Genomic DNA, 17,296 nt, shown 5'->3' with positions numbered 1-17,296 from the left:
CTTGCGAGATGAAAGATGTTTCACATATCTTGTACATATAGGTTTATCAGTTACTGTTATGAAACTACCTAATAGTAAAAAATCATCAATTTACATTAACATTTCTTAGGTATTGACATGCACTTATCTGGACCACTCAAAAAATGTTTTGGATTCGATTTTTACTATCATTTCCGGCCGAAAAGGGGTCGCTAACCAGTAACTGTGAACAGAATTGTACAAAAAAAAATGAATCAGCATACATCTTTTCAACGCTTTTATCGCTTTTAATTAAATTGTACCCATATAAACCACGAAAAGGGACACAGTCACCGTTAGCGACCATTTTAACACATTGGCACTACATCGGACTAGTAGACGCGTTGGAGCATTTTCAACGCATTACAATCTGTTGTGGCTCCAATGATAACCTCGCCCATGTATATTTTATATCATAATAATATAATATCATAATTGTAAATCTTTTTGTTCACAGTGAATTAACAAATCATATTTTTATTCTGGGTCAATATTAATTTGGTTGATATTTTCCTAGAATCATTTAAATCGAAAATGTCCCAGGTTTGTGAACAAAACGTTTTGGAAGATGTAGAATATAAATGTTCTCTTGTCTTACAGAGAGAGTATTTATTGATGTAGAAATTGCGTACGTCTCAAAATCTTATAATTTAAATGTAAGCTACATTTTCATAACTAATTATTATTTCCAAATCATTCATATTCAAATTATCAAGATTATTTTTGTCTTATAATTCACGTATTTTAAATGATTCGAATTTCACCATGACGACTTAGGATTAATTAATAAATATGCACTAGTGATTCCAGGGGGCGGGGATCAAAAGGTTACAACGCCAAGTTACGCTCCCTCTAACGCCAATTCTTGGATTCGCCCCTGATATGCCGTGTGTGGTGAAAATGTCATACAGGTCAACATATAGTTGTTGTACATGTTTTAGTGTAGTTAATTTCAAACAAATTCACCCATTGTGCGAGTGGTCTACCGGTATAGGTGTCCGCCTCTCACCCAGGAGTGGTCTACCGGTATAGGTGTCCGCCTCTCCCCCAGGAGTGGTCTACCGGTATAGGTGTCCGCCTCTCACCCAAGAGTGGTCTACCGGTATAGGTGTCTGCCTCTCACCCAGGAGTGGTCTACCGGTATAGGTGTCCGCCTCTCCCCAGGAGTGGTCTACCGGTATAGGTGTCCGCCTCTCACCCAAGAGGTGATGCATACGATCCCCACCAGGAATGCTTTCACATGGCCTCTCAAGTAGGACATCAGTACTGATTTCTACCTAGGAAGAATGATTCATATCGCCTATAGCAGTGATGGCTAAAATCATTGACATTGTCTTAGCGCCGATGGCGGTAAACTTAATTGTATTGCTTATATACTGTGTATATGTGTTGTCCCTCCGAAGAACCTTTCTCTTCCAGAATGTTTGATCTATTTAAGTAATTACTTGCTCGATGGTTCATGAAGCTGGGTTGTCCAGTTGTCATTTATAATATTCACACATTTCTCGCTTCATTGGCTCCTCCTTTATTTACTCAATATGTTTTTGCTCATTTGGAACTTATCGGCCATTTTACAAACCGACACCGGATGTATATGGACGGTGTACAATGTCAGAAATCTTTATACTTAACTACACTGCACGTAGATCGCGGAGTAATTTCAATTTAGCAGTTAAACCTAGGGACTTTACTCTTAGGAATCTTTATTATTAATGCAATTAAACTCTTCACTGACAATAAATTTAAACTTAGATATACATAATACACGTTAAAACACTACATTTAATTAATACTACTATAAAAAACGAACTACTTCTACTGATGTATCGGCATACTTCCGAGGTTATTTTCGATGGATTTTGGTCGAGGTGTTCCAATTGGTTCTAGCTACGAAGCGAATCGTGCTTGAGCCGTCCATGTCTTAGGGCGGTCGCTGTAGTTAGTATTCCCATTTCTTCAGTTCCATCTGGATAGAAGGAAGCACATCCGGCGCACATTTATTATCGGTCCATACATTTTAATTATATATGCAATACTTCACTGTGGTCATCAGATTTAATTAAAAATATTTTTTTCAAGAATTGAATTTAATGGCATAACTATTACAATACGTATTCGAAATAATTTTTTGAATGAATGAATGAACACATGAATATCTACATGAATAAATCAGCGAAAACAAATAAAAATAAATTAAATAAAAAAATTGCTAAATGAATAAGTTAACAACAATAACTATAATAATGTAGTTCAGCCTAGGTCATAATTGAACCACGACAGCAATATGCAGGTTCACGCCAAAAATATGGGGGAGTTCGTGGATTGTCTTGTTGTACGACAGTCGTGGGATACAAACAGGTGTTTTGCGACAACAACACAAACTGTCGTGGCTTGGACTACCCTGTTTTATACAGATTCTCAGACGTTCTGTACGACATTCTCACGGAAAATGACATGCTGGGGATGCCAAAAGTGTGGTGTAATTCTTACGACAATATCACGTGAGATTAACGTGTGATGATTGTGAGATAATCGTTCGGAATTCGTACAAAATCAAGTAATTTAAGCATGGTACTGTAAATTAACTCCTGCGTTATTCGTGAGTTACCCTGCCATATCTGGAGAAGGTATATAAGCATAGAGTGAAAACTTCATCAAACATCAGTTCCTCCCATGAAAGCGTTTCATTTTCATTTGACCGTTACCACAATAGTGTTTATGTCCTACGAAATTTAAACATGACAGAGAAATGTATGACAAAATTATCCTGGGTTTCATTGTTACCGAGGCTTGAGTACCATGGCTGGAATTCAATTCTTAATTGGATCTCAGAACGATGTAGCTAATCGGATTACTTATTATTAATAACTGATCAATGAAATGAATGAAGTCAATAACGTATGACAATAAGATTAACTTAAGCTGTATTGCATACCAGTCAATATGTCGCATTTATACATTCTTTTAGTTTCGATTGTATTTTGTTTAGAGATGGGGGTCGTTGGCACCGAAGTCTTACGGCACGCATAAGCATCACGTGCCGAGATATTTGCATAATGGGTCTGACCGTCCCTCATTGTGAAAATTAATATTAACACATAGTCTTTAAAAAACTAAATTTAACAGTTGCATATCCATAGTCTAGCAAAGTTTCTTGGCCTTCCGCGCAGTTTTGCACGGTCTTCTTTCTCCTATCATTACAGTGGTGAACGATGAAATAGTAATTCCGATGTTCGCTTGAAGGAGAGACTTCCGTAGTTCCCATGAAATTAGATTTTAGAGATATCTGCACAAGAATCGACCCACTTCCATCTTAGGCCTAGCTGTTTTTCAGTGCTCGATTTGCTAGTTTCCTGTAAAACCGGATGGACTCGTGACCACGAATTAGGTCCGCTGCTTTTTCCGCAAACATGACACGTGTTGCCATTAGGTCGCCTGATACAGAACTAGGGAAGACGCTTGCATCCGAAATTCGCAGATTCGAAATATTCATCACTCTAAAATTGAATAATAAACATACATGCATATCAGTGGAAAAAAATAACATCAGATTTGTTATTTACATTAAAATGATTAAATACAGTCAAACTGTAACCGAGGTATACTATGTAAAGAATATTCGGAAAACGTTTTGGCAACTTCTGGATAAACCTTAAGAGGAATCTTAGACAAACACAGCATGTTTGCTCATCACGTTGGCTTCATAACATTTTAATTTTAAAAGGGGTGGTATTCATAAAACTTATTTAGTCATTTACTAAATAGATTTTCTAAACTTTTAGAAGTCATATTAACGAAAAGTGTGAAAAGTGTGAAAAATCAACAGAAATTAAGTATTTCAGAGACTAAAATGTTATATGATTACAGGTCCTGGGGTGGAATTCAATACGAAACTATAGCCAAACTTATGGTCATACAACATTGACTCCATTCACTCTAGAAGTCAGTTATTTATATCGAGCAATCCGATCAGCTACATCGTTCTTAGATCCAATGATACTTGTATTGAATACCGGTCCAGGTCTCTACTCACCTTAGGTTTGTATCGACAACTGTCTTTGGGCTTCCAATGGACCCCAACGGGCATGTTGACGTTGCTTGCCCGTTGCCCACCGCGATGTGTCTGAGTAAACACTCCCAGTAACCATCGCTCTTGAACCGATGCTCAATGCACGAGGGGTAGGGCTTTTCCCGCACCCGAGCCTTCATTGCGCGAAATGGTGCCGTTGACAAGAAGGATAGGGCGATCTTTATTCCTTGGTGGTCAAGTGAGAGTGTGTGAACAATTAAACATAAGCATGTATCAATACCTGTATTAACATATATAGGTTCAATCCAAATATTTATTTTACTCTCTCAAGTATATATAATGGCGAACAGACGGGCTCTAGTGACTCATTGAGAAGATATACATACGGTACAGGGTCACTGTATATTAAAAATCTTAAGTCATTTCCTAACTTAAGTTAATTATCTCACTGGTTATATTCTAAATAATAGCTGAAATACTTAATTTTCATGTACAAACTATTGATTTTTATAAATACGGCCCCAGCTATACATGTAATACAACGAGTATAACATCTGGTTACAGCTTTCGTGAACAAAACTCATCTTTAATTCTTAAATAAACTAGTAGTTGTAGATCTAGTTAGAATCTTCAGAACTATGTATAGACCTAAACACCGTACTAATAAAACTGATATAAAATGTAGTTAATTTACAATGAACTATTTATAGACCTAAAAACTGCACTAATAAACAGAGGTATAAAATATAGATTGTAGTTGAGGCGTCTTACCTTTTATCATCATCTGGATATCTTTTGGATTAAATAGATAGTTTGGGTCTATCTTGGGTTGTGTAAATGGATTTGCACTCCCTAACAGAACGCTTCCCCTACTGTCCGGTCGCAGTAGTTCAACAATGATTGTGAATCCCTGTCCACTTGTTGTGTTGCCCGCGCCGCTGGAATGTTTCTGAAATAGTTTACAAATCGATTGTGAAATCTGGCTTTTATTGCAAATACCCTAACGATTTTATATTTTATTAATATTAACTATTGTAATCATGTGCACAAGTGTTTTTCACCGCCACCATCAAGATTTACTTCATTTGCTTGCTGGGGTGATTATCTATTTAACGACTGCTTATTGTTTACTTTTTTCTGTTGTTTTTTTTGTCAAAAAGTACAGTGAGGTGAGTAAAAGCTAAGTTTATTTCGCTGTTATCGAAATACAATTGATTTTACATTTTTATCATTTTCGCCATTATCCTCTTTGCCTAGATCGTCAGCAATGGCGGAAAATGTCAACTGAATGTCGGGACGATTTTTAGAGGACGTGACGTCAGTTCTCAACAAAGCATTACCAAACACACCACCACTGGTTGAAAGCAATCCTGAAAAATATGAATAACCAATCAAAGATATTCATTTTCTTCTTCAAATACCAAACGTTACTTGGCGATGCTTGAATCTGTATTGATCGATTGTAAAGCATATCAGACAGTCATCAAATATGGTATATTTTCATACTATATACACAAAAATAGGATGCAGTATAAGCATATTCACTAGCGAGTTGGGGGGGGGGGGGGGGCTCACCCGGCGCGCGCACCCTCTAGAATTATCCAAGTTTTTTTCAATTTAATATGGGAGAAAAAAAGTAATAAATTACGCCGAAAAAGCACCATTTCCGACAACAAATTGTCAAAACAATTAATTGACGGTGTTACCTCAAACCCCTATGCAAATAGTTTATGTCATATACTTTCGGTTCTGAGATAGGGGCGTATGTCAAAGGATTGCGCCACTAACGTCAGTTGCTGGATCCGCCCCTGATATGAAGTACAAGTTGTAACAAGTTTTTTTTTTTAAATTATGTTTAATTCAATAGTTCAAGCCATTAATGAAAGCTAGCTGTCAGACCTTTTCCCAGCGTCATGTAATGTAGATAAGACAGGGCATTGAAGGCGTTTTCTCTGGTAATACCCACTGACTCGTTCGTCTGAATATCCAATTTGAGCAACAAATGCTCCTGTAAGTTACTGCCTACTGGCAGGTCTGCCAAGCATGGAATCTGAAATAATACGCAAATTGTTCTAGGTGAAAACGAGATGTAATCATTAAATCTATGGGAGATAAGAATTCCATTTTCGACGGAATTATCATGAAAATGAAATGGAAATGATGAAAAAAAAGAAAGACGTTAATCACAATCTTGATTATTTCAAGACTTGAATAAATATACAGGAAAAACGAGAAAACCTATTTAAACAACTTAATTTCAAAGTATCAAGTCGACCAATACAATCACACATTCATAGAAAGAACTTCTACAATAATACAATGACAACTACAGGGACTCAGGGACAAGCCCGGTAGCCAGGCCAATTTCTAGTCGTAGCAGGACAATGCCGTATGTGGTGAAACAAATAATATTAACTAAAAAAGTACTCCAAAATCACCCCAAACGAAGTGATCAAGCCAAAACAAAAGGCTTTGCTCCAACAGTATTTATTTAATATTTTGTACCACCTTTTGTTTTGTGAGCTGATCTTTGGGTCCTATTCCGGATAACAACAAGAGCTGAGCTGTGCCAATCGCCCCTGCCGTCACTATGACGTCTCTACTTCCACCAACAGTCTTTTTATCGCCGTTACGCACATAATCTACACCGACAGCCCTCCGGTTTGTAATCAGGATCTAAATTAAGAACAACATGTTGTAATTTTAAGACTGAATTTATTGAGTAAAAGCTTTTGATTGAGGTCGATATGTTGATTTGTCGACTTGATAAAGTGATATTTATACATAACAGTTTTCATATAAAACTAGACCTACTGCTATATAACTTTTGACGCTGGGTCATATGAATAGCGAATGTGCGCGCTGTATAGCGACGCTTTATATATCCAGTGTGTGTATACCACATGATAAATTGCGTCATAAATGCTACGTCGGAAGGCAATATTTCTATTTGAAAAAAGACTTTAAACAAAGATAACTTCACTATTTCTTCACCATTTTAAATGAAACATAGAGCAGTCTACGCCGCTTACGGAGCCACACCTTCAGTCTTTTACCAGAATTTGATTGCGAGTTCAGTTTCTTAAAACACTTCGACAAACCTTTTCACAATACGGCCGTCTGACGGAGCACTGTCAAAACATTATTTTGGAAACATGTTTGTCGAAGTGTTTGATGAAACTAATGACCTCATAAAATTTCGGAAATAAAACAAATGCGGGGCTCTTTAAGCGGCATAGACTGCCCATTGTTTCATTTAAAACGAATGACTACCCGTGTAATAGACGTTAGCTAAGAACTTAATTATATCGTTTTATGATATAGGTAACAAACTTTATAACCATAGGCTGCTTGTATTGGGGTTTAATGCAAATACAAATTTGAGGGTAAGATTGTTAATATTATAATTTAAAAACATAAAAAGCGTATCAAATGCATCATACTGTCGGTTAATATACCAAAAACTGCAAATATAGTAACCCAGTATATGCGTTTATGTTCGATGGAAGAGACAAGCAAAATACTCATATTAATTTTTTTTTTTAACATCGTCAGATAAGCTAAGGTCTACACGTGATGGTAAAATACCTTCCTGGCATTGAAACACGTATACCACATAAAACCACAAACAATCAGAATACATGTTAATGTTTGATGGAGGACGAACACAACATGTACTTCAATGACAGTGGAATATGTGACACGTGTACCACACAAATCTAACATCAATCAGTCTACATGTTTATGTTCGATTGTAGAGACGAGTACTACACGTACTTTAATGACAGTGGAATGTGTTGACACGTGTACCACACAAATCTAACATCAATCAGTCTACATGTTTATGTTCGATTGTAGAGACGAGCACTACACGTACTTTAATGACAGTGGAATGTGTTGACACGTGTAGATTACGACGAGATAGGACGGGTCGGAGGAAGTCTTTGGCCGAGCTGAACCTGTCTCCATCATGTACGGTCGTGTATAGCCGACAGAAACCTGGATTAAAGCGGGAAATATCGTTGTATGAGAGCTTGTTTTTCACTTGGTTTAACTGCCAAACTGAACAACCTACATTACTGTACATAAGTCTAAGATTTTACTTACTTATATATTTTCAAAACATTCTTAATGTTCAATTAAGCAATTCTCCAGTATTAGCATACACCTGACTGAACACATGGCTTTAGGGCATGGACATGCATAGGTTTTGGACCCGGGTACCTGATTAGAATTAGAATACCGACGGGTACCCGAACCTCAATTAGAATACCCACTGGCATCCAATCATCAATAATAATACCCACGGGTACCCATATATTCATTCCATGCCGCAGAGTAGACACGACATAGAAAAGTAAATGCACATTTTAAAGTCGTCGCGAAGTTACCCTGTCGCCTGAAACAAAAACAATACAGTTTGAAATATTGCCAATCGTTTGTCTAATGAAAAGACGAAATGCCGTTTCTATTCAGGTAAGCTCGGTCACAAAGGTGGGGCAACAACATCTATGAAAAAAGCACATGGAAAAGAAACTATCCTTTTACCCACTCCAACAAGTAGCAGGTGATGGCCTGACGTAAAACAGCTGACAAGCACCAAACATCAGATGGTATTGATAATTCCTGTATTGGATGTGTACTGGGTTCTATCATTGTACCCAGCAAAATGTACCCGTCCTGCGGGTACCCGGGTACACGTCCATGCCCGAAGTCATATACCGAATTTACGTATGTCGGTTCAATCGCAATTGTTATTTAAAAGGTGCTATTTAAAGCGTATGATAATATGTTTAATATCATACAAAGGCAAGTCTAGCACCAATCTAACCTACAGTCTTTGTCAGGTGGTCAGATTCGATGATATGTCAATATGACTCAAATGTACACAAATGAAGAATACAAAACAATACACTGTGATTGAATTATTAGTTAGTAACCCTACCAACTCCCTCCAAGCCATTGCAGTCGATAGGCTTGTTCTTGAGCTCCCTGGCTCCTTCCAGAAACATGTCGTGGAGAAGATACATCTCCTTCTGTACACCAGATACAGGCAGTGGACCGTTAGTTGAATGGCGATCTGAAAAAGAGGAAAATCAGTCATTTGCGACTAAATTATTCTGCATGTGCATGGGCATAACGTTTTTTGGATGATATGTATGCATGCAGCTCAAAAGCATCTAGACCAAGTCAGGCTGCACTGTACATGATTCAAGTATATGTGTTTGTAGTAAATCTGAAACTGTGCTTACCGTTACCTATTTAAACCCCAAACATTGATTAACACCTACCAGAAATTTTGAGATCTTCATCTAACATATCTTCTGATTTAAAGTAATACGGCAGGATGTTTTCGTAGGACCAGGTTTTAGCCTTGTCCTGTGGCCAACTTGCGAAGTCGTATTTGCTTGCACGTGTGTAGAGCATGCTGCTGGTCAGAGATGAGCCGCCGAGGACTTTAGGTTGCAAGACTGGACACTTCTGAAAAGAAGTGCTTTAAAGATTCAAGTTAAAGACATGCAGTGAGACAGAATTCAAAAAAAAACACACAGCACGATCAAATATCTATCTCCTTGTTAATGATTCAAGAAAAGAAAACATGTGTATTTGGTGATTCATTTGTATCCAGGGCAATTTATTGGTGTATGTTTCAATGGACCATTATAATGAACGTTAAGCATTGCTAAGTGGACAATATTATATTTCGAGTTCGTTTAACCTATATAAAATGCATCAAGAAAACTATATGATAACCTTTTGCTTCATTGATTTACATGCGAACTTCTGTGGTGTTGTGGAAAATCCCCAGTCCTGTTTGGATCCCGGCCTGATGGGGCTCCAAAGGGGCACGTGGTTCCACATACTGACTGTCTCCTCCCCTCCCGCCTCCAATAGCAAAACGGAAACCCGGGGATCTTCCGACAGTCGTGTGGCCAATACACATCCTTCAGCACCTCCTCCCACTGTGCCAAGTGAAACATAATTATTATTTTGAAGCAGTTGTTCAGTACATATGGTGCTTTGATTTCTTTTTAAAAATTTCAACTATTCTATCTCTATTTAAAATTTCCATTTATATGCAAATTTTTTGATGTTTCAGAATTGTGATCTAAAGCAGAATGGGTAACTTTATACCTTAATTTCCTTAAAACGTTACCCAAGTTGACATTGAAATTCTTCTGATGTAATAAAATGAAAACATAAAAAAATGGAAAAAAGACACACTTCTAATTTTACTCATTCATGAACCCTAACTAGTGAGTATAAATCAGAGGTGGTGAAATTAACAGTTTTGCATATGGATGTAAACTATAAGCCTCCAAGTCGGTTGGCCAATAAACCTGAATAGCGATAAAACACATTTAATGGGCACATTCCTGCATCTGCCTTGAATAGATTGAATTTCTCGGAAACCGTTCAATATTTCAAATACGAGTTTCAAGCAAGTGTGCATGTGTGCATCCCGTTCTTCCAGACAAATGCAGGTGCACATTAAATTTGTTTAATCACTTGGAAATATCGGTTTTGGAAATATAAGTTTTATTGATCAAGGCGTGAATACCGCCCGGAGACCTCCTAATCTATTTGATTGTGTTCTTCATTTATGGTTGACACTGCCACTTATGCATCAACCATCTCTGGCTGATACTGCCACCTATGCATCAACCATCTCTGACTGACACTGCCACCTATCCATCAACCATCTCTGGCTGATACTGCCACCTATGCATCAACCATCTCTGGCTGACACTGCCACCTATCCATCAACCATCTCTGGCTGATACTGCCACTTATCCATCAACCATCTCTGGCTGATACTGACACCTATCCATCAACCATCTCTGGCTGATACTGCCACCTATGCATCAACCATCTCTGGCTGACACTGCCTCCTATCCATCAACCATCTCTGACTGACACTGCCACCTATCCATCAACCATCTCTGGCTGATACTGCCACTTATCCATCAACCATCTCTGGCTGATACTGACACCTATCCATCAACCATCTCTGGCTGATACTGCCACCTATGCATCAACCATCTCTGACTGACACTGCCACCTATCCATCAACCATCTCTGCCTGATACTGACACCTATCCATCAACCATCTCTGGCTGATACTGACACCTATCCATCAACCATCTCTGACTGATACTGCCACCTATCCATCAACCATATCTGACTGATACTGCCACCTATCCATCAACCATCTCTGACTGATACTGCCACCTATCCATCAACCATATCTGACTGATACCGCCACCTATCCATCAACCATATCTGACTGAGACTGCCAACTATCCATCAACCATCTCTGGCTGACACTGCCACCTATCCATCAACCATCTCTTACTGAGACTGCCAATTATCCATCAACCATATCTGACTGATACCGCCACATATCCATCAACCATATTTGACTGATACCCCCACATATCCATCAACCACATCTGACTGATACCGCCACATATCCATCAACCATATCTGACTGATACCGCAACATATCCATCAACCATCTCTGGCTAAGACTGCCACCTATCCATCAACCACATCTGACTGAGACTGCCACCTATGCATCAACCATATCTGACTGATACAGCCACATATCCATCAACCATATCTGACTGATACCGCCACCTATCTATCAACCATAAATATCCATTGAACCGTACCAATGATGTAGTCATAGGTAGCATTCGTCCTGCTGGTCACGTGACCGAAAGGAGAGGACTCGAGAGTGCGCATGTACGTGACGCCGACGCCTGCGGCAAACAGGGCTAGGACCAGCCACCAGCCCAATGTCTTCCTGTAGGGGTCAAATGAGAAAATATCATTATTATAGTCCATCCCCATGGAATGTTCACAACATACAAATATAAAAAAAACACAATATAGATCACTTAATTTACGTGCATAAGTTTGGTCCATTTTTTTTTATTGTAATGAAAACTATACTATTTACGTGAATGTATATGTTTATGTCTGATAAAAGTTTTGTTCTGTCTGTACGTTATTGATTTTTTTAAAGAAGTGTTATGTTTAAAAAGAAAACATTTTCTAAAAAAGATATTGCTGTCGATTATAAAATCCCAAACCTATATATTTGCAAATTATGTTTACAATTTGATATTTTTTTCTTCAGCGATGGTATCGTTTTGAATTTATGGGGAACCAAAATAGTTTGCACCCGCATAATCGCTTTTAGCGTTTTGAAATAACAGATTACCGCAATAGACCTGTTCCAGCCGATCAGATGTTCCTAAATATTACATTTATCTGACAAAAATGCTGTTTCTTTGAGATAAAGAAGGTATTGTGACGTCATAGAAACACATTTATGCCCTAGGTTTTTGTAGAATAAAAGTCGGAATCGAGAATAGCAACTTCTGCATGCAATAAAATCTAACAGTTTCTTGCATTTTCCTGCATTTCGGCGATGGTGCAGAAGATGGTTCAATAGGGGTGATATTTTAATTTCCTACCGATTAAAAGAATTTCGAGCGTTTCTTGGCAACTTTCTGCAATACGGAAATAAGTTTAAGTGAATTTAAGTAGAAAATCGTTAAATTGTTGTGTGTTTTTGTTTGTTTTATAAAAAGGTATGATAGGATTTCTTAAATAATTAAGTTAGTGCCAACTTAAGCGAGAAATGTAAACGGTTTAGCATTAGTCATTTGTTTCCTTGTCATTTGTGCAAGGTAACATAATAAATACATGTTAAATATTTCAATACATAATAGCGAATTTCATCGTAAATCTGAAACTTGTTACACAACGAGTGTTTTTTGTTGTTGTTGTTGTTTGTTTTGTAAAGGTGTGACATGTTGTTTAAGTGCCTGTAGTGTTGCAGTATCTATGGTTTAAATTTTCTTTCGATTTAAAGAATTTCAAAAGGAATATGTTACTTGGTTTTGTGTTGGCTGTGTTGCGTTTTGCATCTACGTATCTGGGAGGAATAAACACGTTTTATATACCTGCCCGCATAAGCATTATGTTTCATATCAAGTAACAATAATATTATATAATACTGTTCACTAAATCATTAAATGCCAACTTTAATACCTTAGACATGGACCCCGTTGGAAATAAGCTTTTGTACTTGTGCAAATCTCTACGGGTTATCCTGTGCAATGTCATTTATTATGTTAAACTTTATTTGGTAAAACTTTATTTGGTAATAAATTAGATAGCTTTATCATTAACACCAGAAGTAATACTTGTTTTAGTAGATCTAGTATTATGTGTTTCATGTTAAACTTTCTGTGATATAACTTATTAGGACTCTAAATATCATGCAAATACAATATGTGATATATCTTATATTGATGTAAAATGTACTGTTATTGACATCATGCACGAAAAAACTACTACTACTACTACTACTACTACTACTACTAACAGTCGACAACAACCAAGAACATTTGCTTTAAAAATGCATTTTAGTTGATATTAAGCTTATATGGTATCTATAGATATTAAGTTTATTGGGAAAAGCACTGCACAGGAATAATATATGCTACGTTTTTTCTTTCTTTTTTATAAATTTCTTCAAGCAACAAAAAAAACCACATTATTAATAGCCTTAATATTTTGGTTAAATTAATTGCTGAACCCCACGAGTTTGATTTCTTAAAACAAAAACTACCAACAGGTGAACAGATTATCATTACCCTTCTTATTATGACGCCGTGCGGATGAAAGACATGGAAATAAATGTTATAATGCTCTATGATTTATAGCCTCAAACCCAGTGCTGATACTATTTTCATTCCTGGTGTCGACGTATCTCATGGTGCTAGAGCATTGAAACTCATACACACTTATACTCGCGAATATATTTACCAAAGAATGTTGCCATAGCTTCCTATTGTTTTATATACGCGGCAAAAATCTCTAGGTATTTTTCACCTTGTAACATTTGCGGATTGTTTATCGTTACTGAGATCGAATTATGCCAATTAGCCTTTCATTTCAGATTAATATTATAGAAAGAGCATCTTTTAAACTTTTGAACTTCATTTGATGGATATTCCGGGTTTGTTATTAGAAGCGCCTATGAGTTACAAGTGCAAAACCAAGAACACGATCATGAAAAGCAAAAGTTATATGTTTGCACTATTTATCCTTTTTACATACAGTGCCTGCAGGTATCCTTTACCTTTTCAAATTGATGTTTAATTGTAAGTTAAAAGAACCCTGATCAGAACTGAATAACTAATTGCAGTCTGCAATTATCGCATACAACGTACTTTCGACATTTGCATACTAATATATCAGAAGAGTTATATACATGTAATGGAGAGGCCCAATCATAAATGCATCGATTTTTTTCTTAAATACATAGAATTTCGAGAAATAATAGGATTTCGATTATTAAAATAAGAAACAATTATACAATTAGAATTAAACTAAACTATTTATTAAAGCAGCCATTTTTGCTTTATCATAATCATCGACTTATAAGTACTGTAATTATGGCAAGCCCTGAAAGTTGGCACAGATGTTCTACATGACCTACGGGTACAAATGACACATATTTTTAGGTTAAACCCCAAATCAGCTCCTTAAAATAACTTTATAGATAAAATACTTAAAATATGATGTCCTATATGTAGTATAAAACAATCATTCTAAGCGCACATTAATAATTTAAAATAATGTGAATCAGGGGTGGGGCACTATGGTTGCGGTCGGAGCCAATCGTCTGTCACATATATCCGGGTTTCGCACCAAACCAAAGCAATAAAACTTATGTCTTTATTTTTTTTAAAAATGGCATAAAAATAATAAGTCTTTAGTGCATTGTTCATCACGTTAATCAGAGGCGGTAATCACGTGATACATTGTTTTGATACCAAGCATTAAAAAATGGCAGCGCCCAGTGAGACGGTATGTATTTTTGTTAAGTTTCTCTCAATAATTAAACAATTAAATTCGTAACATCGACCATGTTCCAGCGCCCAATTTTCCCCGTTATTTGGTACCTATATTTTGTTAGACAGTTCTGTAGTTTATTTGGAATGCGTGTCACAAGTTTTCAATCGAGGCGAAATGTGCTTCGGAAATCTTAGAACCAAGCATGAACTGTCATTTATGTTTAAATGTTGTCCTTAATATACGCAATTTCGTTTACAGAGCTATTTAAAAACATTGCATGAACACCCATCGGTATGCCCTAAGTTTTGTTTTCACAGCAACGTACGTATGTTTCCGAAATAATGTTACAATCATTTTTAGAACCAAGCACTTACGAAATATTGTTCGAACCAAGCACTACGTAATCTTAAACGTGTTTTGAATTTGTTTTTCAGGCTGATAAACTAGTCGTTGAACAGCTGAAAATGAATACTACTTCTGCAGCATAGTACTGTACAGGTTGTATATATATTCTAATGTCTATTCTAATATTGTTTTAGTATAAATAAGAATTCTATTGAACAGTCCGGGCATTCGTTATTTTGTATCGAAGTAAAGGTTATTTAAAAACTGTATAACCCGATTCTCCGCTCATAGTTATGATAACCATACACAATTATAACACTTAAAGTATAAATATATATTTGTATACATGCAGTAGGGCATGATAGCAAGCAAAATCCATAAATGTAAATATTGACTATCTATCACATACGACGAATGTTGATTAACCTTTGAAGTGGTTAAAATGGAGTTTTTGGATGGTCATTTCCTTCATTTTACGATTATATAGAAGTCAGGTAAAACGGTGAAATAGACTTGAAACAGAGCAATATAAGCGATTAAAAAAAGTTTCCGACAATGTATAAGTGGTATTTTACTTTTCACAATTGTAAATATAACACAAATGTCTTTTTCAGATCATGGGAAAAACGAAGTCAAAACTATATAAGTGTTATAATTGTTTATGGTTATCATAACTATGGAAGGAGAATCGGGTTATACAATTTTAAATAACCTTTACTTCGATACAAAATAACGAATGTCCGGACTGTTCAATAGAATTCTTATTTATACTAAAACAATATTAGAATAGACATTAGAATATATATACAACCTGTATAGTACTATGCTGCAGAAGTAGTATTCATTTTCAGCTGTTCAACGACTAGTTTATCAGCCTGAAAAACAAATTCAAAACACGTTTAAGATTACGTAGTGCTTGGTTCGAACAATATTTCGTAAGTGCTTGGTTCTAAAAATGATTGTAACATTATTTCGGAAACATACGTACGTTGCTGTGGAAACAAAACTTAGGGCATACCGATAGGTGTTCATGCAATGTTTTTAAATAGCTCTGTAAACGAAATTGCGTATATTAAGGACAACATTTAAAAATAAATGACAGTTCATGCTTGGTTCTAAGATTTCCGAAGCAAATTTCGCCTCGATTGAAAACTTGTGACACGCATTCCAAATAAACTACAGAACTGTCTAACAAAATAAAGGTACCAAATAACGGGGAAAATTGGGAGCAGGAACATGGTCGATGTTACGAAATTTAATTGTTTAAATTGTTTAATTATTGAGAGAAACTTAACAAAAATACATACCGTCTCACTGGGCGCTGCCATTTTTAAATGCTTGGTATCAAAACAATGTTTCACGTGATTACCGCCTCTGTTAATCATACTAGCCACAACTTCAGAAACAATACACTCAGTTTAAAAGTATATGCTATATCTTACAATATTATTACATAAACATTGTCAACATCATGGTGTAACAACTTTGTGTCTCAGATCATAATATGTTATATGTAATTTGTATTGCTGAATATACTGTATAGATCACCATTTGTTTGTTTGGTATGTTTAAATCACGGATGGAAATAAAGAGAATATGATTGTGATAATAAAATGCCATGCTGCTTACCTCAGCTCCTCTCCTGTTAAATACCGCATGGTCAGTTTTTAGGCCGAAACGTCATATTATACATCCCAAACATTCACCATGCGTTCCTCACAATATGATAGTACTCGTATATATTCCAAAGTCCACGAAAGTTCTTAAGTCCTCGAAAAGTTGCCTAGCCTACTTTCACAAGAAATTACGGTGAAACAGCGAACTATTTAATAATGAACTTTAACCTAATATAATGCTTCCTGATTCCCCGCTCTGAAAAAAGCTCTTTCCCACGGGCCGCACTGTTTGTTTTCGCGGAGCAGTCATAAATAGTTATGCGATCCAGGTAAGAAGTGGTTTATTTCCTTGTTCCCGAGCAATTAAGAAAGTCAAAGAGAAAGCATTTTGCCAGGTGAGTTTCGA

At 36.5% G+C, this 17,296-nt stretch overlaps 1 protein-coding gene across 1 annotated transcript; it reads right to left on the bottom strand.

Moving 5' to 3' along the window:
* Positions 1-1,704: 1,704 nt before the first annotated feature.
* Positions 1,705-17,296, bottom strand: LOC128238578 (glucose dehydrogenase [FAD, quinone]-like). Its single transcript, XM_052954639.1, has 12 exons — positions 16,904-17,296; positions 11,725-11,858; positions 9,803-10,011; positions 9,340-9,529; positions 8,994-9,128; positions 7,926-8,047; positions 6,557-6,724; positions 5,948-6,098; positions 5,270-5,418; positions 4,820-4,997; positions 4,052-4,274; positions 1,705-3,515 (listed from the first exon to the last, which is right to left on the bottom strand). The coding sequence occupies exons 1-12, from the start codon at positions 16,930-16,932 to the stop codon at positions 3,338-3,340; spliced, it is 1,866 nt and encodes a 621-aa protein (XP_052810599.1). The 5' UTR covers positions 16,933-17,296; the 3' UTR covers positions 1,705-3,337.

Source organism: Mya arenaria, chromosome 6 (assembly GCF_026914265.1).
Source record: "Mya arenaria isolate MELC-2E11 chromosome 6, ASM2691426v1".
NCBI classification, from domain to species: Eukaryota; Metazoa; Mollusca; class Bivalvia; order Myida; family Myidae; genus Mya; species Mya arenaria.
The sequence above is the reverse complement of the archived record's forward strand: the minus strand, read 5'-3'. Positions and strand labels throughout refer to the sequence as shown.